This window comes from Heliangelus exortis, chromosome 3 (assembly GCF_036169615.1).
Source record: "Heliangelus exortis chromosome 3, bHelExo1.hap1, whole genome shotgun sequence".
Lineage (NCBI taxonomy): Eukaryota > Metazoa > Chordata > Aves > Apodiformes > Trochilidae > Heliangelus > Heliangelus exortis.
The window spans coordinates 57,658,428-57,685,189 of record NC_092424.1 but is presented as its reverse complement, the minus strand read 5'-3'; the positions used below and the strand labels follow the sequence as shown (position 1 = coordinate 57,685,189).

The following is a 26,762-nucleotide window of genomic DNA, read 5'->3' as shown; positions in this document are numbered from 1 at the left end:
TCTCATTTAATTAATAGAACAATCAGAGCTGCTTATAGCTTATGCACACCTCCAACTAAGTGTGTACTTGGCTTACCAAACATGAGAGGGAGCTGGTGATCTAGCTTTGGGGTTGGATGAAAAATGACCTCCTCTAAAGCTGGCTGAGAAGCTGGATGACAAATGGTCTCTCTCTTTTTCTTTTCTGTCAGTCTATAGTTCAGCAAACAAAAAGACAAAGTCAAGCCAGAGTTCACAGGGCTAAAGAAAGCAAAGCAATCTCAGTTAAGAATGAGGGGTTGAGGAGCTGAAAAAAGCAGTGCTGAGCGAGTTGTTCCTATAGCCTGTTTAACAAGGTCTTTAATACAGCTCCAGTAATCTGCCACCATCTTTGTCAGTAAATATGCATTTGACAATATTGTTCTTAATCATGCTCCCTACTATCATAAGACATAACAGGTTAATTTGCAGAGACTGATTTTTACACATGAAAACCCCTGTGGTTTGATCTTTGATTGCTACTGAGTACCTTCCACTAGTCCCCTTAAGCCCTGGATTTCATTGGAAGAAAGAGCAAAACCCTCCCCACATACTCACACTTAGTCACAGTTCCTATATAGCACAAGCCTTTTGCTTTCATGCTTTTATGTTACCACTACAAAACCTTTAAATGTGGTACAACAGCTGTCCTGTTCTGTTCTTTTTTTCTTGGATGATTCCACAGCAAACACTTTTTTTGCTATCGATTCTCATACGTGGTAGCAATTTCCTCTTTTTTAATTTTTTATTTATCATCTCAAGATTTTATTTTTTAATATATTTCTGTTATAGGTCTGGTTTGTATTAACAGAACTATTATTTTCAAGGAATATATCACCATTTAGGCACCTATATACTTCCTCCATTTAGCCCTAGATGAAAAACTTGAGGTTTTTGGAATAATGAGCTCAGACCCTACGAGTCTGAAGGATGAGAATACTGGAGAGTACACCAAGATGTCACTCAGCCAACATGATGCAGAGGGGATGCTACTCAACACCTTGGCTGTGGCTTAAGCACAACCCCTGCAGTGTGTGTGTTATGCTGCTTTAGAACCTCACAGGCTGAGAGCTCTGAAACACTCAACTACTAAACTGAAAGCAAGTTAAAAACTGGAAAAGAAAAACTCAAAACATCTTAATGACCACATAAACCCTTTGGTTTTTTTCCATAAATCCAAGAGAGGGCATTATGATTTAAATTAGTAATTTTTAATTGCCAAAAACATAACTGAATATCAGCAATAGATGGTGTTAATCCTGAAGTCATTGCTAAGGAGTAATTAGCCAGCTCCTGGGCAGTATAATTTACCAGATATTTACTGATTATTCTGATGATAATCACCTGAGTTTTCAAAGCATCCACAGCCAGAATAAACACAACAAAGAATAATTTCAGCTCACTAGCAATAACTGGAGCTACTTTATTAGTCTCAGAAATGAGAGCATCAGAAAATTTTGCTTAATATCACTGAAGTAAAAAAACTGAATTCCTATAAAAGTCTACAGGAAAGTAAAAGATTCTCCACAGTACACAGGCTACAAAAACCATCTCTTAACTCATTCATTTTGTATTAATAACATTTTCATTGTCTCCTCCACCAAAGGGTATCAATCTCTATTTTTTTTTAATTTAAAAAACCCCAAACAACAATGAAAAAACCCAACCCAAAACAGAAAACAAACAAAAAGAAAATTGAAAACACTTGTAATGCATAAGACTCAAGAGGTGCTATACTGATAGCCCTGGAACTTCCAGTGTACTATGCACATAGTATGAGATTTCTCTACAGATAGATCCCACTGCTGTGCTTAAATTTAAACTGCAATATAACATCTGCCTGAAATATTAAGTACTGGCTACGATTCCTGTGATTTTCATTAACATTGCTTCAGCAAGGATGTAAACATTTTCCCATCATGCCAAATGAAAATGCAATCACCTCTTACACAATCATTTTCAGAAATTACTTCACTCTTCTCACACTCAGAACAAACTCAGCCTGTAGAGTATAAGAAAAATACAACTGCAAAGGATATCTGACATGAAGATGACTGCATCCCATTGGCTTGGAGCACAGTCAACATGGATTTGGTCTGCCTGTGTCACACTCTCTTGGTTTTCCCTGAAAGCTCAGATCAGTCACAGTACTGCAACCAAATAATTCAGAATCAAGAGGTGATCTGTTGGAAGCCTCACAAACCATGCTCCTAAACCAAACTCTTCCTTCTCAACAAAGAGAAAAAACTAGTCTAGTCTCCTAAGAAAGTAAAGCTGAAGTGACAGTGCTCAGTGTGCTTATGTATATGGGAATGTGTGAGTACATGGCTTCCTTCCCTCTTTATCCCAGTGGCTCAGTTGAATTTGCTAGAGGTCTCAGAAGATATGGAGCTCTACAGGCTTTGTGAAAACAGGTTGCTGGGAAAAGCAGATTCCCCACTGAGTAAAGAGCTACATCATCAGCTTGGGACTTAATATGCAGCAAGGAAGCCACTTAAGAAAAGGACACACACTCTGGCTGCCTCTGTGTCTCATGAGAATCTAAGGCAGCCACTCTGCAAATACGGGGTTTTTTTCCATCCAGATTCTTTGATGAATAATATCAGGCCATGGCACCACATAATAATATTTCAGTTAAAATCCAGCCAACCAGGAAACAAATCGGAGGGGGTGGGGACAGCAGAGAGAGGAGGATCAGACATAGTCAACTCTCCTTGCAACAAATCATGTCCTAACAAACAATGCAGTCAGGTTGTCATGGCACAAGACAGTCAGAATACAACTGGCATGCTTACCCCTGCCTGGTGTGTTGTTTTCCTGCGTCCAACAGCATCAGTAGAGGCATAAAGTTTTGCTCGTTCTCCTGGATTCCTACAGCTCATGGCCTTGTAGGACAGAGGACTGATGGGGCTGCAAGATGCTGAACGGGGACAAATGGGGATAACTACGGTGTTGGTTTTGTTATTTATTAATTTTAATTACAGAGCAGCATTGGAGATTTGACAGAGGAAAGCCAGCAGGAACAGAAAAGACCGAGAAAGACAGAAAAGAAAGAAGGTATTAATATGCAGAAGAATGAATAATTCTCAAGTCAGAACCATCACTTGAAACATTACCTTGGACATACATATAGAAATTATAATTTCCATTTCTAAACCTTTATTTAAAATATAAATTAAGATGTATGCCACATAACTGGGTAGTAGAAAGGAACAACATTTTTTTTTTCTGTTAAGTTTTCATACAAGTGGTGGTTCTGAAAAAGCAGTAGACATAATGACAGGTCTGACTGACTAGCTTAGTATGTGCATTCATATGAATTTCAATTATATTCTGAATAGACAATAATCATACTAAAAGTCTCTATTAATTGGTCTTGGAAAGTGGAAGAAAAATCAAGGAGAAACAGATGAAAACACATAAACAATACAGAACTGTTTCATATAGAAAATCTATGAAATTGCTGTCTATAATTTTTGGCAAGTAATGCATTCTTAAAAATCCCTGTTATGAATATATTAACCCTATCCATTTAAGAACTTTTAATATTTCTTGGTAATACTAGAATAACAGCTGACTCAAACACATTCTAAACAACAAACCATTTTATACATTACAAAATGTGGGCTAACAACAACAAATCAACTTGTTCATTAGTATTTGTATGAGTAACCAGTTTGTATGAGTAACTTTCCCCTGGCTTGCACAGGACAAAGACTACTGCCAAAATCTCCTGCAAATGGCAGGTTATCAGGTTGAAGGTGTTCTGATTACATGCTCAAAGATAACTGTAACACTGTAAAACTTATCATGGAGAACTTCCTGCAGCAAAGCATTCTTGGACTTTCTCTTGATTTAACTGAAGGAGAAGACTGAGCAAAACAATGTTATTATTGCAGTTTTACTTCTCTGCTCCTGTTTGTCTTTCCTGGTTATTTCACATAATCTTATATATTATATTATATTATATTATATTATATTATATTATATTATATTATATTATATTAATTATATTATATTATATATTATTATTGACCATGTTACTTGACTGCTCCCTGTGTGAGTGAGCACACTTGAAAGATTGCAGTTCTACATACAGTTAATTCTTCCAACCTAACTTCAGTGCAGCTGTTACAGGAAGAGATCATGGACTTAGGAGCACTAGCACTGCAAATTCTCCTCTACTGAGAGATTAACATTATGAATAAAGAGAGTCTCATGAAAGTGTTACAGCAAGGGCACTCCTTGCCTTATCATTTATAAGGGTTTGTGTTTAATGAGGTATTATAAGTTGACTGACTTAAAAAATAGTAAACAAAAATTGAGAAACAAGAAAACAGGGCTTTTTGTGGGGTTTTCTTTTTTGTTTGAGTGAATCTAAACCATACAGGAGGCAGTGGCACAACATATGTTTTAAACAGTTTATAATGTGTGTGGTTCCATCCTCTGTGAATCAACTCTCTTTCTACAGGCCGATTATCTGAAGTTACCACCAAGGCTGACAACATAAGTATTAAAAGACAAGCAGCTAATTTTCATTTGTGATGTCAAACAATGCTTTAGAAAGCACTCCCAGAGAATCCTTTACCAACAGGATTATATATATTCAGAAGAGTTTTTAGAGCTTATTTTAAAAAAGAAAAACAAACAAAAAAAACCAACACCTTAGTTTTGAATGGTTATTTTAAAAAGATCCAGATGTACTCTTATTCTGGACATCCCTAATAGCTCACCTAAAATTTAAGAACATGAATCCATATTTAATTTGGTTTTGATTCTTGGCATTGCAATTTATCTTTAGAGCCAAAGGGCAGGGTAATTTTCTAGGGAATAATGACAGGCTGGGATGAGCTGAGTGCTCAGAGCACAGCTGTGAGCCATTACCACCACCTGATCATTAATCTCCAGGAAGTGTCCTGCATGAAGGAGTTGCAGTTATTGCTCCTAGAGAATAATACTTGGAAACAATAAGCAGATGGATTATTCTTCTGGGTGGTACAGTTCCAGTTAGCATAGACAAGACATTTCAGGGGAATTACCACAGACTGATGACTGACAAATTAGTCATTCCTGCTATCTGCAATCTTTCTCAATATCCCACTCAGTTTAGAGCTTGTTGGACAGCATAAACAATATCAGTCACAAAAAAAAAAATAACCTTCATACTTGCTACAGTACAGTAACCACTTACAAAATTAAGTCACTGATTTCTCAACTATTCCTTAATGAAGAGCTGAATTTCCATTAAGTATTCATTTAACAAGCTGTCATTTGGAAAGAGCAAAAAGGAATTTTGTCCTTGTTAATTCCACTGTTTTCAGAATATCATCCAAATTTTTGCTCCTATAGCACTACACTTGTGGAAATGTACTGCAGCCTAATTAGTTCTAAGAGTTCTTAAGTGAAAGCTTCTTTACAAGTAATCTTAGCAGATTTCTATTCCTTCTTACCTTCTACATCCTTTAATTAGAATAAATATCCTGTCCCTATCAGACAGGAAAGGCCTGCCTAGACTTAGACATTCAGTATGTGCAGCAACAGACTATTGTAATAGTGAAGTCCCTATGCATGATAAAAACACATACTATGATAAAAAAATAGGCAGCTGTCACCTGCCTAAAACACATAATAAGCAAGTAGAGCCTGGATCTCTTCAGAATGGAATTTTGCCTGAGCTTTAAATTACCACCTAGCAAATTTTCACATTTCTGAATGTTAATTTCCCCCTCAGGAGCACATCAGAGAACAGTTCTTATGTTGGCAGAGTTGGTTACGATCGGTGTAACCTCATTAAACCCACACATGTAGCTTCAAGTGCTATTAAATTCACTGTAGCCAGGACCTATCTTTCTGTAAGTCGAACACGTTCAATTTGGGAAGTGCCCTGGTACAGAGTGAAAATATTTTTTGCAGCAAGCGGCTCACAGCCTTAGCAGTGGGTGTGCTCAGCCAGCTCTTTACAGCACAGTGGGCATTTCCTTTAACAGACATGGACAGCCCTACTTTGTTGTCCTGTGTATGTTCCATTCATTAATTGTGTTAATAACAAGGCAAAAGAAATCAAGAAAAAGGTAGTGGGAGAAAGAGAAAGAGGCAAAGCAAAGAAGTGTACAAAAAAGCCTTCACGCTGCCCAATGTCACCAGGCTTATTCTGGGATACACTCATAACCAGATCAATAACTTTATCACATCCCACAAGGAATCTGAATAAATAAGTGGCTTAGACATGAAGCTTCTCAGGGTTACCTGCATCTCCAGACAATGCAGCTGTGCTTTTACTTCGGGCCAGGAATGAGTGAGTGGGCGTCAGCAGCCTGCTAACAATGCTGCTCTCCCATGGACTCAGCTGTAGTCGGCGAGCTGAACATGCACCATACAAGCAAGATGTTAGATCAAACACTTTACAAACAACTACCTGTTGCAGAAATATTAGTATTATCTCCTCACTACTACACACCGCAAAAATCTCGACAAACCTTCAGAGATTAAAAGCGTACGATCATTTATTCAGTGTTTGGCATTTTATTCTTAATTTTATTGGATTAACAATAGATATCTGAACATTCAGTTTGTTGCAGTGCTTATGGCATTCAGGCAATTTTTTATCAAACTAATATTAATATTTTGCACATATGCCACATTCCCTGCTACGAACAATAGCATAACTTTAATACCAGGAGAGCTGTTGCCACTCCTATAGGCTTCAACAGAGATGTTGAGATGGTTTTGTCCCAGGCTCTTTCTACACATAAGGTATATAGTTCCAAATAACAAGCAAACAAACAACCCCAAAATTACTCAAGCACCTTAATGAAAAAACCTAAGAAGGTTGTTTACTATCATACAGAGAATTTTGCCAAAGAAAGAGGTTTTGTCAAAGCACTGCAAAAGGTTACAATGTGCCTCAACTGCAGGCACCAAGCTCAGCAGCTACAGTTGTCTCAGTAGCACATGAAGTCAGAGAATACAGTAAGTACATTTGATCATAAGTCCTCTGTCAAAAAGTCCTGCTAAAAGATAGTTTTCAATTTAGAACAGTAACAAGAGCCAACGTTTTTGCACTGTTAGTCTGTTTTGAAAACACACTGCACATTTACCTGGCTGCAATCGCTCCCTTGCCCTGATTTTTCCAAAATTGCCTCATGCATATGTAGCTTGTCAATATATTCCCTTTGCCTCATTATTTATATATTTATTTATTTTAAAATACTAAACACTGATCATGGTGAAGCTGCAAGCAGAAAAGCCCTATAAATTATTTTGTGTTGAAGTAGTTGTGTTCTCAGAGTAGATATTTATAATAAGCTTAGACCATAGCAATAATCTTGATGTTGCAAGTGAAAGCAGGTCTTCTTACATCTCAAGATCCATTTGCCTTAGTTTGGTGTTTATGGTAACAAAACTGCAGTTTGAATTTATGAGGCTCAGTCTCTAAAACATTCATTGAAGTGACTGGTTGTAATAAACCTGTGATTAATTTGCACTTTTAAAGGTAGAGATCCATCACTTTTAACAGTCATAAACTCTGAATCTGTCTTTAATTTACTCCATGCTGAGCCCCATGAAGAGGAACTGATCTCAATCTCATCCTATGACAATGTAATTGCCTAATACACCCTCAGCGAAGCTTTTCACTTCAAAAATTGCCTGCCTAAATTCTGCTAACTCAATAAGGGGCATTACTATAGAAATATAGGACTCTCATAAACAGCAGGCTGTCTGGATAAATGTCCTTACACAATGTACTACTGCCAGGGCTCTTTGTGATTAATGGTTCCATTCTGCATTGGTACAGATTATACAGAGACACAAAATGCCCTAAAGAGACCTCCATTACAATGCACACATTATCATTAAGCTTGTAATTTAACAATGAAGAAAAATCACAGAACTACCATTAAACTGCATGCAATAATGGTAAAATCTTTTCTTCCTTTCTTATCCAGGCACCACTCTCAGTATTATCACTATAGAAAGCTGTTGTTGCAAGATAACAGTTTTTTTGTGTGTGTGGTCTCAGGCTTTAGTAGGTGAGGCTCACAGGCATAAGAATGGACAAGTCTGGAGAAACTATCATAGTTCAACACAAAATCACACAACTTCAGAGAGCAACCTCAGAAATTTTTGGCCAGTAAATGTGTATATTATCAATATCCTGGAGTTCATGTGAACAGATGATGTGTAAATCCCTTAAAGTAATATTGCCCTGTAAGCCAGCTGCAAAGATGTTGTTTCAAGAGGACACAGCTAAGACACTGATGACTTAAAACACTAAATCATTGTGTCTCACCTATTGCATGTAATTTGCCCTAATGACAAGTGTGGTTTAACTCTCTATTCTTTTTGGACCCAGCATGGGGCAACTTACAGCCACATCACCTAAGAGAAGCAATCGTGTGCCCACAGCATCCACCTAGGAGCACTGAGGCCATGTTTGGGAGTGAACTAGCTGATAAGTGCCAACAGAGACACCAAGAAATTATTTTCTTCATATAAGCAACAGAGTTTTCCACTTGTCCATTGAGTTTCAACAAGAGTATTAGCACCTAAATGCTTTCAACAACTTAACTTTTTGGTGTCCGTCTCACACTGAAGCAAACTGAGTACAAAATAAAAAATATCCCAAAATAATTAGATCAGCTTTAAAACAATGAGGTCAGTTTGTGTGGTTTTTATTCCTGGGTTCTATTTGTTTGGTTGTTGTTGGTTTTTTAAGCCTTAGAGTGATGTTTTCAAGATTTAGTCCTTCAAATCATCTGTCAGGCAAGGGGAAACAATATTTTTCATGCAGTGTTAGGCTGTCACTCTTAGAACCGTTGTCTCCTGGTTTCACAGGAAGAAATAGGGTTGCTGGTGCAAGCACCCCTACCTCCAGCTACAAACCAGTTTAAACAGATTAAATGAAGATCTCTAAAGCCTAACTCATAACTGAAAAACACACAAGGTCCCAGGGAGCTGGCAACAGTGAATTGACTAAAATAATCTATATTTGTCCTCAGGATACACAAACTTAACACTGGAAAGTTGTCTTAGCAGCAGCAAAATAAATTGCAATTAAGCAAACAGAAGCAACTTATTAGGTTCTGGGAACAGATGGTAGGCAGGGATTTAACACGCCTCCTGATAAGCACCAAGAAGGAGACTCTTATTGGTAACAGTGGCGTTTGCTCATGGAGAGCAGCAAACATGTTGAACAGTAAATGGGGAAAAACTACTTTATGCCTAGATTCCCTTTCAACAGGAAGCAATACTGGAGCCCTTGTATTTCTTCCATAAAAGCGGAAGGTGATTCAGTGATTAAGACCATCCCTTGTTTGAAATAAAGAAAGCACTGCAGAGAGGAGGAGGAACAAAACTGTGCTGCAAGTTTTGCTTTTCAAAACAAAGGTGTGTGACTCACACCTCATCTAAAATATTATCCACTTGCTAGGCTTTCCTTAAAGGGCACATTTACCAAAATTTATTGGTCAACAGCACTGTTCTTCACTTGAATATGTGTCTTCGTGTTGTTAGTTTCAACTCCATTGACCTGTGCCACCAGCATAAAAGAGCAAGAAACGTGTTCTATCTGCATGATTGTATAAATTAGGATATAGAGCTATACAGCAATACTATACTTGCAAAAGAATTGACCAGTCTTTTGGGCAATTAGTTAATGAAAGCTTTTGTCTTGGGCTAGACCAAATTAAAAAAAATAATCCTGTCCTTCAAATTCTGCAACAGAAGACATGCTCTTGATGACAGCTATAAGACACTTAAGGTAAGCTTATCATCCTCATCTCCAATTTGCTGTTTTGCAGCTAGGAGTACACATTACATACTAAGTGTGACTGGGTGCCTTCTAGAAGGTAAAATGGGGACTAAATAGACCCTTCCTTTAAATAATTGTCTTAAGATATTGAGGCCACTGGAAGACCAGTGGCACTTCTGATACACACTCATCTATATTTAGGTGAATGACTTTGAATAAGGAAGAGGGCATTTATAGCATTTGGACTGCTTTGCAGTCTTAGAATCTGTGAAAGACATGAGACTTCTGGAGAGTTCTGTGCAGTTTTAATAAAAATGCCAAGCAAAAAAAGCATAACATTTAAAGTTTTTGATATATGACCATCATTTCCATATTCCTTCCCTTTCCCCACCACTAGACCTCCTAACTTCTCCTAAATCTGAAATGGATGGTAAAAATTTTCACTCAACCAGTTACAGTCCAGAAGAGACTATCCTTCATATTCAATACTTGATGCTGGTTTTTTTCCCCTCCAAAGATCATTTTACAGAGAAACATCCCCTGGCAAAGAACAGCAATCATCCAGAAAACTATATAGACACCTAAAAAGCTTATAAAATTAAAACCGATGGGATCTCGACATTCAGAGCAAAAGATGCTTCAGAATAAATTATTTTCTAACATAATCCATTATTTTCACAATGTACCAGATTCTGCAAGTAGCTTAGCCCACTAGAATTAACATGGCTCATTAAATCAACCAGATACACATGTACAGGCATACACATAAACCAGCACTTACTTAAGACACACACATTATTATATCCAGCGATCAGTTTTGCAACACAACCAAACTTCCATTCTAAAATTTTTTTTTTGGAAACATGCATTTATCGGGATTGAAATGGTACAGAACTCCTCATTCTTAGTAGAGGACAAAAATTCCTATCAAGTACTTTTCTGTAAAGCTCTTTGCACACGTTATACAAGAGATGTTCTTTTATAAAACTCCTTTAAGCTCAATGCTTCAATCTCATAAATCCTCAGAACACAGGCAGCGATTCAGCTGTGTTAATTTATAAAAGCTTGTTTATCATTTGTGCAGAGTTGTAAAAATAAAAAACATACATCGGAATAAAGCAATCTTTGAAAAGTAACTGGACACAAAAAGTTAATAAACAGACCACATAAAACCAACCCATAGCTCTTCCATAAAAATAATCAGAAATGGTAATAAAATAACTGTTTGAAAGCTTCATGCAACACATTCTTAGATATTCAAGAACTATTATCAAAGAAAGGAAAGTAAAATAAAGCCAGAATGGCCTAATGCAAATAAAAGGTAACACATGATTGCATGCACTATGGAGCAATGTGCTCTTTCAATTGCTGTACCTCATTTACTAAAAACCTGACAGAAGCACCGCTTTTATAATTTGCTAAAGTAAGATTGTTTAGGTAAGATGTCTTGTTTTAAAAAACAAGAAATATATATTAACTTCTCACAGGAAAAAATGTTCAACCATTTACTTTTCACACTTGAAGTCTTTTCACTCCCATTTAGATGAAGTACAGAAAATGACTTCAGAAGCTTGTTTCATGTGTAAAGTAATACACTGTTAGAGAACATTCTTTCTTGCTCTTATTTTTTTCTTTTTTCTTTGAAACTGTACCTCTGTCTGGAGAATTTAGTAATGTTGCAGATGAGGAGGAGAGCCGCTTGTTAATGACTGGATCAACATGTTTCGAAAGGTTCATTGTTGAAACAGACCGCCTGTCTGGATCTAAAACAAATGGAGATAATGCTAATTGACAGCCCACATGCAGTAGTGCAACTTCCTAGCTCACTAGTGGGAGGAGGAAAACATGACTAGGTCACTCCTGCTCTACCACAAGAACTTTCAAAACAGAATGGAATTCTCAGCAGATGCGCTACAGGTGACTCAAAGACTCGGCACAAAACCATTGAATTCAAGTTTAAAATGTCTAAAATATTCTGTTCATTGATTATCACTCAATGAAGTTGCAGTCTGAGGATGTAATGGAGGATTTAAAGTGAATACTAGTTGACAAGATAGCATTTCCTTGCTCCTTGGCATTTCCTTGCTCCTTTTAATGTTCTTCAGGGGAAGACCAAGATGCTTGGAAATGTCAGGTTATTCATTAAAAAGCCCTTAGCACCTGCATAAAAGGTGAAATTTGCTGGGGCACTATCACTAGGCAGAGGTCTATATCATGACAATAGAGTGCTGAAAGCTTATGGCAAGACTAGAGCACAAGGGAAGCAAGTAGAAGCCCAAATGGAATTAAAAGTTTTAGTTAAAAATGTGTAAGTTGTGTGTAATGTGTTTAGTTATGTGGAAGTGCTAAGCTTCCCGACACAGGATCATTTTCTGCCTGATGTGTGTGAAATTGTAGTTGTTCAATCCAAACCAGCACAATACTTAATGGATAAAGAAAATGAATCTCTGTGAAAGGCTAGAGTCTACTTGCAATGCACATGGTTGGTATGTAATACCACAGGGGTTTATTTTGCTTTCAGGTTGTGTACATTTTAGAGCAGTATTACATCATTTGCCTGTGCAACTGCTGCAGAGTCAGCATCTGCACACTGCTGGGGCAGGGATGGATATTTCAAACATACAGATAGCACACACTTTGTGCATGTCCATGTGCCACATGCAGGTTGCTGCCCATGGCAGAATAGGGGGCATGAACAGAACCTATATACCTTCTGTTCTCTCTCAAAAACAAACAAAAAGTTACATGCATCAACTGTATGTCCTCCATAGCAAATTTCCATTTGGATACCTGACATCTGGAAGATGCTGGGAGAGACAATTCTTCTTTTGCTTACATTTTAGAGTTTATTGAACCTCAGCACTACTCAGCAAAAGCATTCAGCCATGCTGATATACAATGAAGCTTGAACATATGCAAATTTGCTCTGCTGACTCATATCTGTGTGTTCAAAAATATGTCCACATAGTGTTTTGGAAGCAGATACAAACTCAGGACACTGAGAACATGAAGAAGGATGTTGCTGAAATATTACCTGCAATTGTTTATTTAAGACAGGTTCATTAACTTTGTATTTAACTTTTCCAATATAATGGATTAAGGTATGCTCACTCTGTACAAAATATTTTCACAGAAAGATAGTGCATAAAAACACTTTTATTCTGTCCAGATCTATGAAATTTATAGAATCCACTAGAAATCATTGGGGTGAAAAAGATTCTCCCTTTCCCTATGTGATTATTTGCTCACTTTGTCTCGTGTTAGAATGACTCTGTGTGGGTACAGTACCAGTAAACCAGGTAATGGAATGGGGATAAAATTCCAAAATGGGTTTCAAAAGGAGATTTTTAAAAGAAAATCCAAATGTTACAACTAAGAACAAGACCTCTGACATGACTATCCCATACTGATCTATGGGGTATATAGAAGAATGCTGTCTGTGAGTCAGTACTGGAGACTGGATACTAAGGCTACATGTGATGCAGATTTTTGTCAGAACAGTATTTGTGGGAATGGGATGGGGATTTGATCTCCTATATCTAATCTATAGATGAGAAAATCTATAGTATATCAGAAAACAAAACAAACAAACAAACAATCAAAGGATTCTACATTTGCCATAAAGAATGTACTGGATAAAACAGCTTTTGGAAGATGACAAGTGACAATATGAAAAATCACCTATTGCATTTGGCATGCCAACTTTTCTTCTGTGTCTGTGAACATTTTTTAAACAAATTAAATTCAGCATGAGGATTTGTGTGCAAGTGTTGGCATTATGAAAATTATAAATGTAGAATGGGCCAAATGCAACCCATTGTCTAGAAGATTGCTGATTTCTTTGTTCTAAAAAAAGAATTAAAATATTCATGAACATTGCATCAGCCAACAGAGCTGTTTACATGTCTGTGTTTATGTGCAAAATAACTGCAAATCCTGTAATATATACTATGCTAAAAAGATTTTTGAAAAAAACAAATATTGCAACTGGGTTTCCTTGAATTCCAGTAGAAAGAGTATTATTCTTAATTTCAGTGAATTGTGCCAAATCTTTAGAGTCAGCCAGTAGAAACTCTCCATAGAAAAAATAAATAGTAATGAATAAACCTGATACTAACAACAGTTCTAATCTATCAGCATGGTGTTAAGCATGCATTGCAACTACATGAAGGTGGTTTAGTTACTTGTGATCTCATTTCCTGAGAACTAGCTATGGGTAAAGGAATCAACAAACCACAGCAATTATGTACCAGGTTTTCTAGCACCACCCAGAGATCTGAAGTGGTGCTCCAGGCCTGCTAAATCGAGAAAGGTGAATGATGATTCAAAAAAATAACCTAGGGATAGAATGCAAGACAATGATTTTTCACAGTAAAGAAAACAAAAATCAAGTAAGTTATACAGAGTTAAGCAAAAAAAGTAACCGTGTATGGGAAAATAACTGTTTATTGAAAATATACATAACAGAGTTGAGAGTATTCTTTTCTCATCCTTTTTTTTTTTTTTTTTTTTTTCCTCCTTGATGAAAGGTTGGACATATTGGAATGTACACATTAAAGTACAAAGAGAGGAATTCTAAGTAACACTTTCTGGTGAAATAAAGGACAAGTTCTCCTTTTCAGGTTCCAGTCATATTTAACAGGGCATATACAGATTAATGATTGGCATATTAAGTTAGAGAAGATAGTTATTCAGAAAAGCAAATAGGTAAAATTCCCTTAAACTTGATTTGCCCATTTTAAGATTTTTAGGAGGAAAAAGGGACTTCTATATCCCAAAATATCTGTACAAGGCAGAGCTAATCTTATTGCAAAGAAACGTTTTGTTTCCTTGTGTCTGTTTTAATCTCAGTATTTGGTCATTTCCACCAGACCTGTTTTTTGAGCCTTGACATTTAGCATTTGCACACAGTAGCTCATAACACAAGACTGACACAGCACAGGCACACCCACAAACAACAGCAGAGCAGCAGAAGCAAGAAGCTGCAGCAAGGCACAGTTCCAGAACTAATCAACTCCTGAAAAGTGTCTTTTGTTCAGATTTCTCTTTGTTATCTTTTTGCTCCACAACAACGTCCAGAAACATGCCATTGCTAGCAACAAGAAGATCAAGAGCAAAGAATTTACACCAGCACACACACTGAATCATCCTTCTTTTTAACAGAGGCAAAGTAAATCCAGTTAACTGGTGGGGCAGAAAATCGGGCTAGCAAACCAAGCCTCCCTCCCTCTTTACCTGTGCTATTAATGCGGTTATGGAGTGCTCCTCCCCAGGACCACCTGTTCTGCTTTTGTTTTGGCTTCTGACTTCTTTCAATTGTGCGACGTACAACAGCTTCATGGCGTTCCTGAAGTACAAAATGACAATACATTTGTACACTATAGTTTTTTTAACTTAATAGTCTCGTCAAACCTTTCTACCCTCCTCCACATGGGCAAAATGTAGCAGGCATCCTGGCAGGTTATGTGCTGCTTACTGGGACACTCACCCAGATCAACCATCCTAACCCTAGAACAGGATTAAGCAGTAATTAAGCCATAAGTTATAATATTAACTGTAATTTTGAAAGGTAAGATCTGTTTGAGACCTACAGAACCGCAGAGAGAAAACAGTGGCCCTGTTATGGCAGTCACTACACAGAAACACCCTGGGGCTACTTCCCACCTTGGGTGTCCCACCTTCTAAATGGGAAAGAGAGGAAACAAAAAAATGACACAAGCATGAGCTGCATGTAGTTCCCAGCTTGACTGAGACAAGTCAGACAAGAACATATTTCACTACATACACACTCTCTTAAAGGTTTTGTTGGGGCAACCAATATCTAGCTACTCTTATACTGTATGGCTAAGAATTAACAGATAACAATACAAAACTGACCAGGTTTGTATTTTTCTGTACAAGTTTCTGTAGCACCATTTACTCTGTCCCAGACATGCTCAGCTGTGTTTGATTCATAAAGGGCACTTAAAGAAGTAGTATCTTTACAAGTACAGCTTAAAATCCTCTTGCACACTCTTGTTGCGGCGAGCCTTCTCTCGGGGACACGGCTCTTCTCCAGAGCTCTCTTCACCGTCCCTCTCCTCAGGCGTCTTCATCTCTTGTTTTCTTCTGCTTCTGGGAGCATGCCTTTTATTTTGCCCTTCAGCCCCGCCCATTTCCGGCTGGGGCAGGCCCTAATTATTGGGCACAGCTGGGCCTAAACTCCCAGTTCATTATTGGCGACACCTGAGGACTTGTGGTTCTCTCTACATTTCCCCCCTTTTTGTTGTTTGTTGAAAAAATTCATTTAAACAATTCATAAACATTTTTAAACATTTCATTATTTTTTCGTCACTTTTTAAATTTTACAACTTTCTTTGCCTTTGTGGGGGAAAATTCGGGCTCTTACCGGCTTTTTTGCGCCACTTTAGCCTTTGTTATCAGCAGGAGTTTAGCCTTTGTTATCAGCAGGAGATGAGGTCTCGTGAGCACCAGCTCAGCTTTCGCTGGTACTCGCCACCTCGGGATGCCTGGCCATGCAGAGGCTTCTCCGAGCATTCAGCGCACCAGTCTTATCGCGTGTCCCTAGGGCCCCGTTTCAGGACCGCACTATCGCGCGTCCCTGGGAGACTCCGTTTCAGGACCGCACTGACTTGATGCGCACTCAGAGCTCCACTTCAGCTTCAGCATTCCTCGGGCTTGAGTTCCGCGCGCCAACTCGCTGCGCCTTTCGAGCCTCATTCTTCTCTCCTGCCTGGCTCGCCATTCCGGGCTGTTGTCTTGCCGTGCTGGGCTTTTACTCCGAGCTCTACACACCGCCTACAGTATTTAAGCCTGGCCTTGTGGAGCTTCTCTCGTGGTTGCGTATTTGGAGCTCTTTATAGAGCGTCCCGCACCAACGTAGTGGCTCCATCTGACGTGGTTGCATATTTCGAAGCTCTTTATATCGCCTTCTGCATTTAAGCCAGGCTTTGTAGAGCTTCCCGCACCAACATGGTCGTGTAGAGCTTCTTTTTTTACCTCAGCGTTCACGGCTTGCTATTGTTGCCTGCATTCTCCACCAATTGTTGCGGCAAGCCTCCCTCTCGGGGACACGGCTCTTCTCCAGAGCTCTCTTCGCCGTCCCTCTCCTCAGGCGTCTTCATCTCTTGTTTTCTTCTGCTTCTGGGAGCATGCCTTTTATTTTGCCCTTCAGCCCCGCCCATTTCCGGCTGGGGCAGGCCCTAATTATTGGGCACAGCTGGGCCTAAACTCCCAGTTCATTATCGGCGACACCTGAGGACTTGTGGTTCTCTCTACACACTCTCTTGAACTAACCATGGCTTATGCTGCATTCCTTCCATCAACTATTAGATAAAAAGTTTGATAGTACCTTATCTTATGGAAAAAGCAAGATGAAAAATGCTTTCAGGGCATTTATTCTTACCTTATCTTCTTCTAATCTCTGCCTTCGCTTCTCCTCTACAGCTGCTCGCCTTCTCTCTTCCTTTAATCTCTGCTCTTCCAGCTTCTTTCTCCGTTCCTCCAGGTGTTTTTCATAATGTTGCCGGGCTCTCTCTTCTCTTTCTATCCAAACGGATTCTCTTGCCGCTGTGAGAAAAATCAGCAATAAAAGTAGTACCATGCTATATCTGCTGAAGCTTTTAATGCAATTTGGATAACCAAGCTAAATGGAAAAAAAATTGAACTCATTTTCTGAAGAAGATACATGTAATATCCTAATCTCATCTTGGTCACACATTCATTTAATCTCTATTTACTTGTTATTAGTCAGCACCAGAAACAGTTCAATTATTTGAGCATGTAGTTTCTATGAGGAAGACAACATTTTTTCTTATTTTAAAATACCTAAATATTTAAGTTGGATATAAGTGCATGCACTTCTGTTACACAAACCATGATAATTCTCTCTAAGTTTTTATTGCAAAGAGAAAGATAAAAGAAAAAAAGATAAAACTATTACTGGTGTATAACTGTATGATGAATACAAAACTCTTATGATAGAAATGGATGGGATGGCAATTCCAGAACCTGGACTGTTAGCTGTACCAACAGCTGACCAGAAGGAAACCAGTTACCCACCAAGGAAACCAAAGGTCTAAAGGTGAAGTTCAGTCATTTATACAACTCCACTGCTGCAGAGCTCTGAATGATGGGTTTCAGAAGTGCTAGTCAAGATGAATCAAGGTGCATTACACAAGACGAATTTTATTCCCCACCAGGGTCTGAATTGTCATGAAGGTACTGTCTGGAACACAGGCTCAAACTGCAGTCCACATGAAACCATTTAAATATGATATTATGGATCTCTCACTATTGCTGATTTGAGTTTCACATCCCAAAATTTTCTATGTTCTAAAAAACCCTCATTATTTTCTTTTTAAAAATTTTGGACATTTGAGACTTCTGGATTTTCATGAACTGTCAGATGGGTGTGCACGAAGAGCTGAATGTGAAGGCTGCAAGACAAACATCGCTGAGAACCTCATCAGAAATCCTTACACAGAAGGTGAACACTGAAAACACAGCAGCAACAAGGAACCAGGGCAGCAGTATCAAAAAGATTTTCAGTTTCCAAGGTCATCAGTGTAAGGAAGTTCTCTACCTAATTCTGGGAGAGTATTTTCAAACTTTGATCAGGAGTTGTGTGTATGCCTGCATGTGTCTGTGTGTGAGAGAGAGGGAGAGAGAAAAAAGAGACCATATTGTTATGATCACTGCTCTAGAACAGAAACTCCAGCCTTCAATTATCAGAGGTGTTATTTGACACAATGACATATCTGAAAAAAAAACAAACTGAATGCTTCTAGGTATTCAGAGCAGATATTCCAATTACTGCCAACCATGCTAGGGCTCATCTTCACCAAATTGCTCTTCTTTCTCCTCAAATTCCAGCTCACCTGGTAAAGAGCTAAGATTGCACTCTAAACTTTATGTACTTGAATTTGCAGTCTCACAAAAGAATTTCTACCCTGTGTAGACAAGTTCATATGCAGAGTATCTCCCTTATGAAAACAGCTCTCCATTATTTCAGATGTCAAATACTTTGCTGAGAAAAGCAAACAGTAGGTTTAGCTTTGATGTGGTATTCAAAATAGCAGAGATGTTTGTTCAGCAGCTACAAGCAACCATATGGAACCCTCTTGGCAAGACTGGTAGAAGTTCAGCAAGACATTTGCAGGAAATTTAACAGTCATAGCTAGATTGTTACCAAGAAGGAATAGTACAGCTGCTTTAAGACAATTACTAATAGCCATTAACAATATTAATTACTAAATAATTACAATAACAGGTATTAATTACAATAACGTGAAATACTTATGAGTATTCTCATGAGACATGAGAAAATTTATGGAAATACTTTTCCATGCTAATTTAATTAAGGGACTTGAAGAAGAAATGTGACCTGCAGACAGGCAGCAAAGAGCAGAAAAGCAGCTTCTAGGCTAACTGAAATCTGCAGAGGCTCCTTCCTCTATAATAATGCCAAATAATGTAATACAAGAGCCAAAATTGGTGTTCCAAATGCAAGACTAATTTGTAAACCAGAAAGACTCGTCTGCTGCTCCTTTTTGGGAGCCAATAACTCATCAAGAAATTGGATGGACACAGAGAAGACTCTCACTATGAGCTACCCTTCTCCCGGGACTACATGACCTCTCATGATGAAGTCTTTCTGTTGCCTGGGCCCAGAGAAGACTGAGCACCTTTTCCAGTAGTTTGGGTTACATCCTGAAGAACTGAAATATCAGACATGTCATCTCTGAGGTACCATCCCCTCTTTTTGTATTTGATTTCTGCTTAACAGTTCAGCTTCACTAATCAGTGCCTTGGACAGAAGCACTGTCAGCCTGCCACCAGAAAAGTAGTGATTTTTTGCAAAAGCTTGCTCTTAGAGTTAGATTCTGAACAGTTAGATTGCAGAATATGATCAGCCCAAGAATAAGTAACCACATCAGTATTAACTGTACTGTTCTTTCCACTTACTCTACATGCATTCACCTTGGTTTCTTCAGAAATGTCTGAAGAATTATTTAAGGATAACACTCTCAGCAACCCAGGAAATTTCAGCCAATTACTTTATTTTTAAAAAGTAAATAATTACTATCTTTAATTCTATCTAAAAATTGGCAAAAGGCATTTCTAAAGTGCTTATACTTAAAGGGAAAACAGAATAGACAAACATAAATCTTTGGATTCTGCAGTGCAAACTTTTCATGTTAACTCCTTTCTCCTGCATCTTTGATGAAAATTTCAGAGAAAGTTAACACTATTACATGATGGGACCATTTTCCATCCCCCTATTCATAACACACACATTCTAAAATTGTATTTTACCCATTCCTGTGAGGTTTCATGACCATTTTAACCAAATGCTAGCTGGCACCAAGAGGAGCAGCATTTGCCCCTCTCTAGGTCCTGAGTGTGTAACCCCTCCTCCCCATGCTGACAACGTGGGACTGAGATCAGGAGGACCAAGGAAACTAGTGAAAAACAGGTTGCTTCCACACTTTTTTGTTTCTGACACTCTTAGCTGCAGCTGGTCCTAGTAGAGACTGGTCAGCCTTGGCAGATGGGTAAGAAGACATCCTGCCAAATGGGTTTAGAGTGTTCTGGAACGAGAGGAAGCCTCAGGGCAGAAATGGGACTGCTGGGCAGTGCAGCTAAGCCTGACGGAGCAATCCTGACACAAGACAGGATATATTTTCTTCAAATTTAATTATTTTGGTTCCATCAAAAAAAGCAATAATTATATCCTGGACACCTGTCTGAAAACAGGAGTTCGATAAAAGGTGCAGTGAGGCTGGGAAATCCTGCCTATAACTCATGAGGACACAAAAGAAGGGAAGAGACACTCAGAGCTTGAGTTTATGGGCCTTAACAGATAAAATATTTTACTTCATAAAACCAAAAATGAACAGAACTTAACTAAGAATGCAATGTGAACAAGACAATACTTTCAATTATTTTTCCCATTTCAACACTTTTAATCTTCCTTTTTTTCTTCAAATAATTGTTCATTAGTGCTAGACTGTAGTAATGTTAAATAACTGTTAAATCCTATCCCTGGAGAGCATGGTATTACTCTCTCTTGTTCTTTCAGTATAATTATTTCCTGTGAAGGTTCTCCTGTTAGTTTTCATCTTCAGAATTTTTTCCCTATTTGAGACTACTGTTACGTTTCATTTCTAATAAGGAAATGTTTCAGTTCTGAGGGCAGCATTGCGCAGATACACACAGGCACAGAGCTTGTAGGAACTTCAAAAAGTATAGGATTTTATTAACTTACTTTATTCTAGCATGCACAATCTATAACAACTTGCCTTAATTTCCAGTCTTTTTTATTTGTGTATTTGTAGATATCATATACATGGACCTTGAAAAAAAAAAATGAGAATCGTTCCCTATCCTCTTCTTAAAAGAAAATCAGGAGTCTATTTCATTTAGTGTATGCATAATTTGACCTTTGTTATAGGTTTTATCTTCCCTAGGTAACCATTCAAGAGCAGAACTAGATCGTTCCCTTAACCAACATCATATGCTTGCAATCTAAGTTAGATCACCATGGTGCTATACAATTGTATTTTTAAAATCCCATAGCAACAGTACAGCTACCCCGTTTTATAGACCCTGAGCACACTAAGTAACCCCAACAACGTTGTTCAAGACTGCAATTTAACCAAACCTATTTGGTGAAGTCTTGAAACATCCATTCCCTTTGAAAAAGCTAAGAGCACCTAAGGACCTTAATGCACGCAGCTCATCAAAGTCCATCTAGCTGCAGCATGTTGGCTTCCACTCAGTAGTCACCTATGTACAGACCATAATGATAATATCAAGACAAGCCACTGCTGTGAGCCAAAAGAATTCCACAGGTCAACTGGATATTTTGTGCCTGGAGTCTGCTTACAATGACGACCCAGCATGAAAAGGCTGCTTGGTTCTGTACTGAAAATAAAGCATCCTTGCTTTATTTAAAGTATCCCTGGAGGATACAAGAAATTAAGAAAAGCAAAGAATAAAAAGCCAAAAACTTTTTTTTTTTTTTTAACTGATATCACTGGAATATCTAAAAGACATGGAGACTGATTGTTCTTTGTGGTGCTACTGTAAATTGTTAAACTTTCTTGGAGCATTACTGGTGGCAATTTCCATAGGCTTTAGCCTGTCATGCTGTTTAGAAAAAGTAATGAAAATAGTTCAAGAGTAGGTTCAGAAAAAGAAAAGGCTGAAAATATTTCTTTGTGTTTTGGTATGTGGAAGACTTAATTTTCACATACACTCACTGCTAGGAAGCCAATCATCATGTTAAAACTCTGGATACAACACTAATCTTCAGAGAAGGGATGATAAAATCAGTTTTTTATAAGGAAAGACAGCTACAATGATAAGAGCACACACTACTGATGGAATAACCAAGGCAAATGGAAGTGTTAGGCTGAAATAAGTTATATCAAAAGAAATGAAGCTGATTTTTAAAAAAAGAAAAAAAAAGCTACTTCTATCATCTTTATAGTCAAAAAGTAGCAGGAAATATGCACTCACCTGTTAAGCCAAAAAAACTACTAATTTTATGCTCACACCAAGTATTTAACTAGTTCATAAAAGCATGATTTATGCTACATCTGTTTCTTGAGAAAAAGTGCAATATCTATCTTCATTAATTTAACTTTTTCTGTAGATAGGGAAATAATCATTCCTCCTTTAATTTTTTTTATGGTATTAATCACATTTTACTTTTTATGAGAACCAAAGGAGAATGCTTTATTTTGTTTTCACTGCTTCTTATACACACTGCTAAGATTCTTGCATGACCCTTGAGGGCTCACTTTTTGCCAACTACAAAGCAGGTAGTGACATAAGCTAGTGTCCTTAGATATATGATGATATCTTCAAGAAAAATAAAAAGTTTAAAGTAATATATTTTAATTTCATTCTCCTAGCTCTATTTCGGAATTTGCAGAAACTTTTTTTTCCTGCTACGCCCCACAAAAAATAACAGGTTGTATTCTAAGGTAAAACTTAAAGTTTACTCAAGGGTTAAAGAAAGGCTACTCTAAGGTAAAAACTAGGTTATTAAGCCCTTTTCTGAATATGTAGGTGTGCTTTTAGAAGAGCAGCAAGCACAGAAACAGCTTCATAAAGATACATCAAATGCCTTGCTGATAGAAGGAATCAGCAGATGAACCTACAGGAAACCATGATACCTCTAAAATGTCTGATCAGATTGGAAAAGCAGCTGATTTGCAGGGTGTGGAAGGGGAAAATATGCCCTTTAATAGTGGTTCCTCCAGAGCTATGCTAAAACCTATGCTCAGGGTTTAGCCAGTGCTGGACTTTTTAGACCTGTAGGTCTAAAAAAAAAAAATAATAATAAAAAAATGAAGCTTTTTTCTCCCTTTTAATAATGCTCATTGGCAGCATGCAAGTATCATTCAAAGAAAGTTTCAATAGCTTCAAATAGCACCTGCATGCAAAAAAAGCTTAAATGGCATAGGAACATTTTCATTAGAGCTGCAAAATACAAAGAAAAGTCTGTGTGCCCCAATTACTTAGTAAAATCTATATATTTTAACATTTTAACACAGTCACGTGACACAAGGACACAAAGTTAGAGCATAAAAACAAGATTTAGAAATGGCATCCTGGACATGTTAATACCTTCTGCTTGTTTGCAAACTAGTAATGTTGGATTAGATTAGAAAACAGCATAATGAAGGCTGTATTTCTAGCACCTCTGAAAAGAGTAACTGAGGAAAAGAAAATAAGGTCAATCAAGCAAGAAACATTCCAATATTAAGAGACTCATAAGATTTGAAACGGATCAATTTACACTACAATTAAACAATCTAATGAGGGAGATGTTAGGTGCAAACCATGTACATTTCATGGGGGAATAATTTTGTGGTTTCTTTCCCCTATTATGCAAGCAGACAGAGACATTCTTAGCAGGGGTTTTAAGCCATGAAGGAAGGTGGAACATGCATGAAGTGTCTAAGTCTCTATTTTCTGTTTATCCATGTGAAGCAAGAGAAGCTCACCCTCCCGAGCTCCCAGTTTTGCTGCCTCTTCTTCTGTCTCTTCATTTTAGTCCTTTTGCTCCTAGTTAACTGCCTATATCTTAAGGAAGATCAAGTCTAGCGTTGCACTTTCTCAGTCTGTCTTTTGCATCCATCACGAAAGGACAGCTTACCTGACTAGAGATCCTACAGTCTTTGCCAATCTTTCCATCCTTTTTTTTTTTTTTTTTTTTTTTGACTTTACAGCACTGATCTCAGCAATAGCTTTCTCCTCTGACTGCTGTTTCACCTTTCCTCTCTGCCAGCTCTGCACTGTCTGAGACTGTGATCACCTCCCTGCTGCATTAGCAGAAAAGAGATCAGTGATGCTTTAGCCATACCTAAAAATAGGGATGTTCCACCAGGCCACAGAAGCAGCTGGCTTAATGAATTGTAAGGTGAATTTCAGAGCTGTAATTAAAGCTGAAATTATGTTAAGATTCTCTAAGCCACCTTTTCCCCTGTAACCATACTTTGAGGGGCATTCAGTGCATAGATTTTTAAATCAATCTTCTTTATAAATTGTTTTCTTGTCCTATAAACACTTCTAACACTCAGGTTCTCTGAGGACATCACAAATTTATATGCTAGAGTCCCAGTTTCTGCGGGGATTCTGACTGTGGAAATTCCGGATAAAGCTCTTCCCAACTATCAGAGAAGAGAATAAGCTAGAAGGAATTCACTGACAGAAAAAAAAATTTGTATTTTTATTTATGTGATGTTTTGCCGATTAGCACTTCTAAATGGGAAAGGAATTATAACATAATTTTTAAATATTATTTTAATGCTTATGCATTTACTATAAGTATTACGAATTTCATATTTAGCCAACTTGAAACTCAGTCATATTATGAAAACTAAGATTAATAACACATTTCCTTAAACAAAGGGTTAAGTCAGATGACAAGATTACCATCTTTTGTTTCCATTGCCAGAAACTAAATGAGCCATGTGTCCTTGTCAGGATCATAATTGTGATTAAAAAAGGTCAGTCTACAAGCAGTATTAGTGTAGGTAAAACATGCACATATGTAAGACTTGAAATGGTTTTCTCGGGAATCAGAGACCAAGATACTGTGAAGTAAAAACAAGACATCCCCAGCTCTTCCTCTTTGCTAGGCAACAAGGTAACGCTATCAGAATGAAACCTGTTTTAAAATCACAGTAACTTTCACTGTTGAAAAAACACATTTTTATTTTTCTTTCCATTTATGGAGAACTAGGTCTATGCTAAGAAATGGAATGTGCCCAGAGACCAACTGGCACAGAAAATAATTCACCTAGTATGTTAAACTTTTATTCCCTAAAATGGTGACAGTACTCAACCAATACCTGAGAAAAAGCCTTTGGGCATCCCCTGAGAATTTCCAAGCCTTGTCTAGAAATCAGCAAAGAGACAGCTAGTTAACTGAGGCAAAACCCTGCCAGGATCCATCATAACAGCTGAATAGAAGAAAAATTCAGATTCAGCACCAGAGAATGCTCTTAAGTGCTGTTTAATTCACCACTACAGATAACACCAATGCGGCAGAATTAAGGGTGAAGCTCCCATGATGAAAAAGCAGAGGGTTTTAGTCAACTTTTCCAGTTTGACCAGGCCATCTACCATGTTTGCCTTCACAAACAACTCACTCCTGACCTGAGTGTCATACAGAGCCTCCTGTACCAAACACAGCCAGTCAAGCTGAGCTGGAGCCAGAAGTGTGGCAGCCCTCTTCAACTCTGTCCTCTAAGAGCAGCCTCATTGGACAGCTACCAACCTCACTTAGCATCACCTCCCTTGGGATTCCCATCTTCCACAACCCAAAAAGGTTGGCTGCACAAAGAGAGAACTGATATTCTTATTTTAAAGAACAAATGTTAACTTCATGCATAGGCACTGTGGAGAAGAGTGTCAGCAGAAACAGCACAAATGCAAAAATCACTAAAGAGCAAGTGACACATTGGAAGACATTGGACACATTTAATAGAATCAAGTAGAGATTACCCTAAAAATCCTTTAAAGGTCTGAATGCACTTATTAACAACTAATACATTACCAAAGAGTCATGTAAACTTCAAAACACTTGAAGCATGGCTGCTAAGCAATTCCCTTTTTTCTGCTCACATGAAAAGGCAAGTTTAAGAATAAAGCTCTATAGCCAAAAAATGATACAACTTATTAGTTACAGAAAACATGAGTTGCACAGAAAAAAAGCCAAGGAACTAATCTGTCAGAAGTGTTGGGATGGCATTTCAAAAGCAATGCTTTTTCTACAGTGAAGGAACTGAAAAAATCCTTCTTCCTTGATGGGCTGATTAGATGAAATATCATACATGTCACTTTTTGCCTTCTGCATTATCTGAAGAAAGTTCCAAAATTAGACTTGAATACACTAAGGTGAAAGGGGCATTTTTGTGGAAGCATTTTTATTCCTTTCAGTCAGGCAGCATAACATGATACTCAAGAAATATCAGATAGAGACAGTCCCACCACACAATCTCTATATATATCCAGATTAAAAAATGACAGCACTCATCTTTTCTAGTCTCGCCTCTCATTTAAAAGAGAAGAAGTAGGCACCCAAGTGTGTTAAGTAAAATAAAATTGCTAAAATCCTACTACCGGGTGCAAGCAAATCCTCAAGAGTGCAGAGCACATCCTGACCCATTATGCCACAGTGAAAGCCACATCTATCTCAGGACAGTGAAATTGAAACAGAAATTAAAGCTTGAGAGTAAACAAAAGGAGGTGAGAACAGGCCTCAAATCAATCCTGTAACATCAGAATATTGCCCAACAAAAAAACCATAATTGTTATTACAGTAGTACCCCACATGATCTTAACAGAGGGGCCAAGAAAATTTTTATGAAAAGATAATGTGACCTGAGATTCAAGTTGCTGAAAGTACAAAATGAAGCTGTTAGATTATTACCAGTTCTACACATACAGAACTGAACACTGTCTTTTTTGC

General features: G+C 37.8%; 1 protein-coding gene across 20 annotated transcripts in view; it reads right to left on the bottom strand.

Annotated features, from left to right (window-relative positions):
• The window catches only part of MAP7 (microtubule associated protein 7), a 125,027-nt gene that overhangs the window by 20,179 nt on the left and 78,086 nt on the right, over positions 1-26,762 (bottom strand). For 12 of the 20 annotated variants that reach the window (XM_071740818.1, XM_071740819.1, XM_071740820.1 and 9 more), the window contains 6 exons: positions 17,175-17,338; positions 15,005-15,116; positions 11,422-11,532; positions 6,265-6,378; positions 2,814-2,962; positions 77-192 (listed from right to left, as the gene is read on the bottom strand). In XM_071740818.1, coding sequence (XP_071596919.1) covers positions 77-192; positions 2,814-2,962; positions 6,265-6,378; positions 11,422-11,532; positions 15,005-15,116; positions 17,175-17,338 — 766 coding nt within the window. The remainder of the gene's footprint in view (positions 1-76; positions 193-2,813; positions 2,963-6,264; positions 6,379-11,421; positions 11,533-15,004; positions 15,117-17,174; positions 17,339-26,762) is intronic. The other 8 variants (XM_071740823.1, XM_071740824.1, XM_071740816.1 and 5 more) reach the window with 1 other exon arrangement.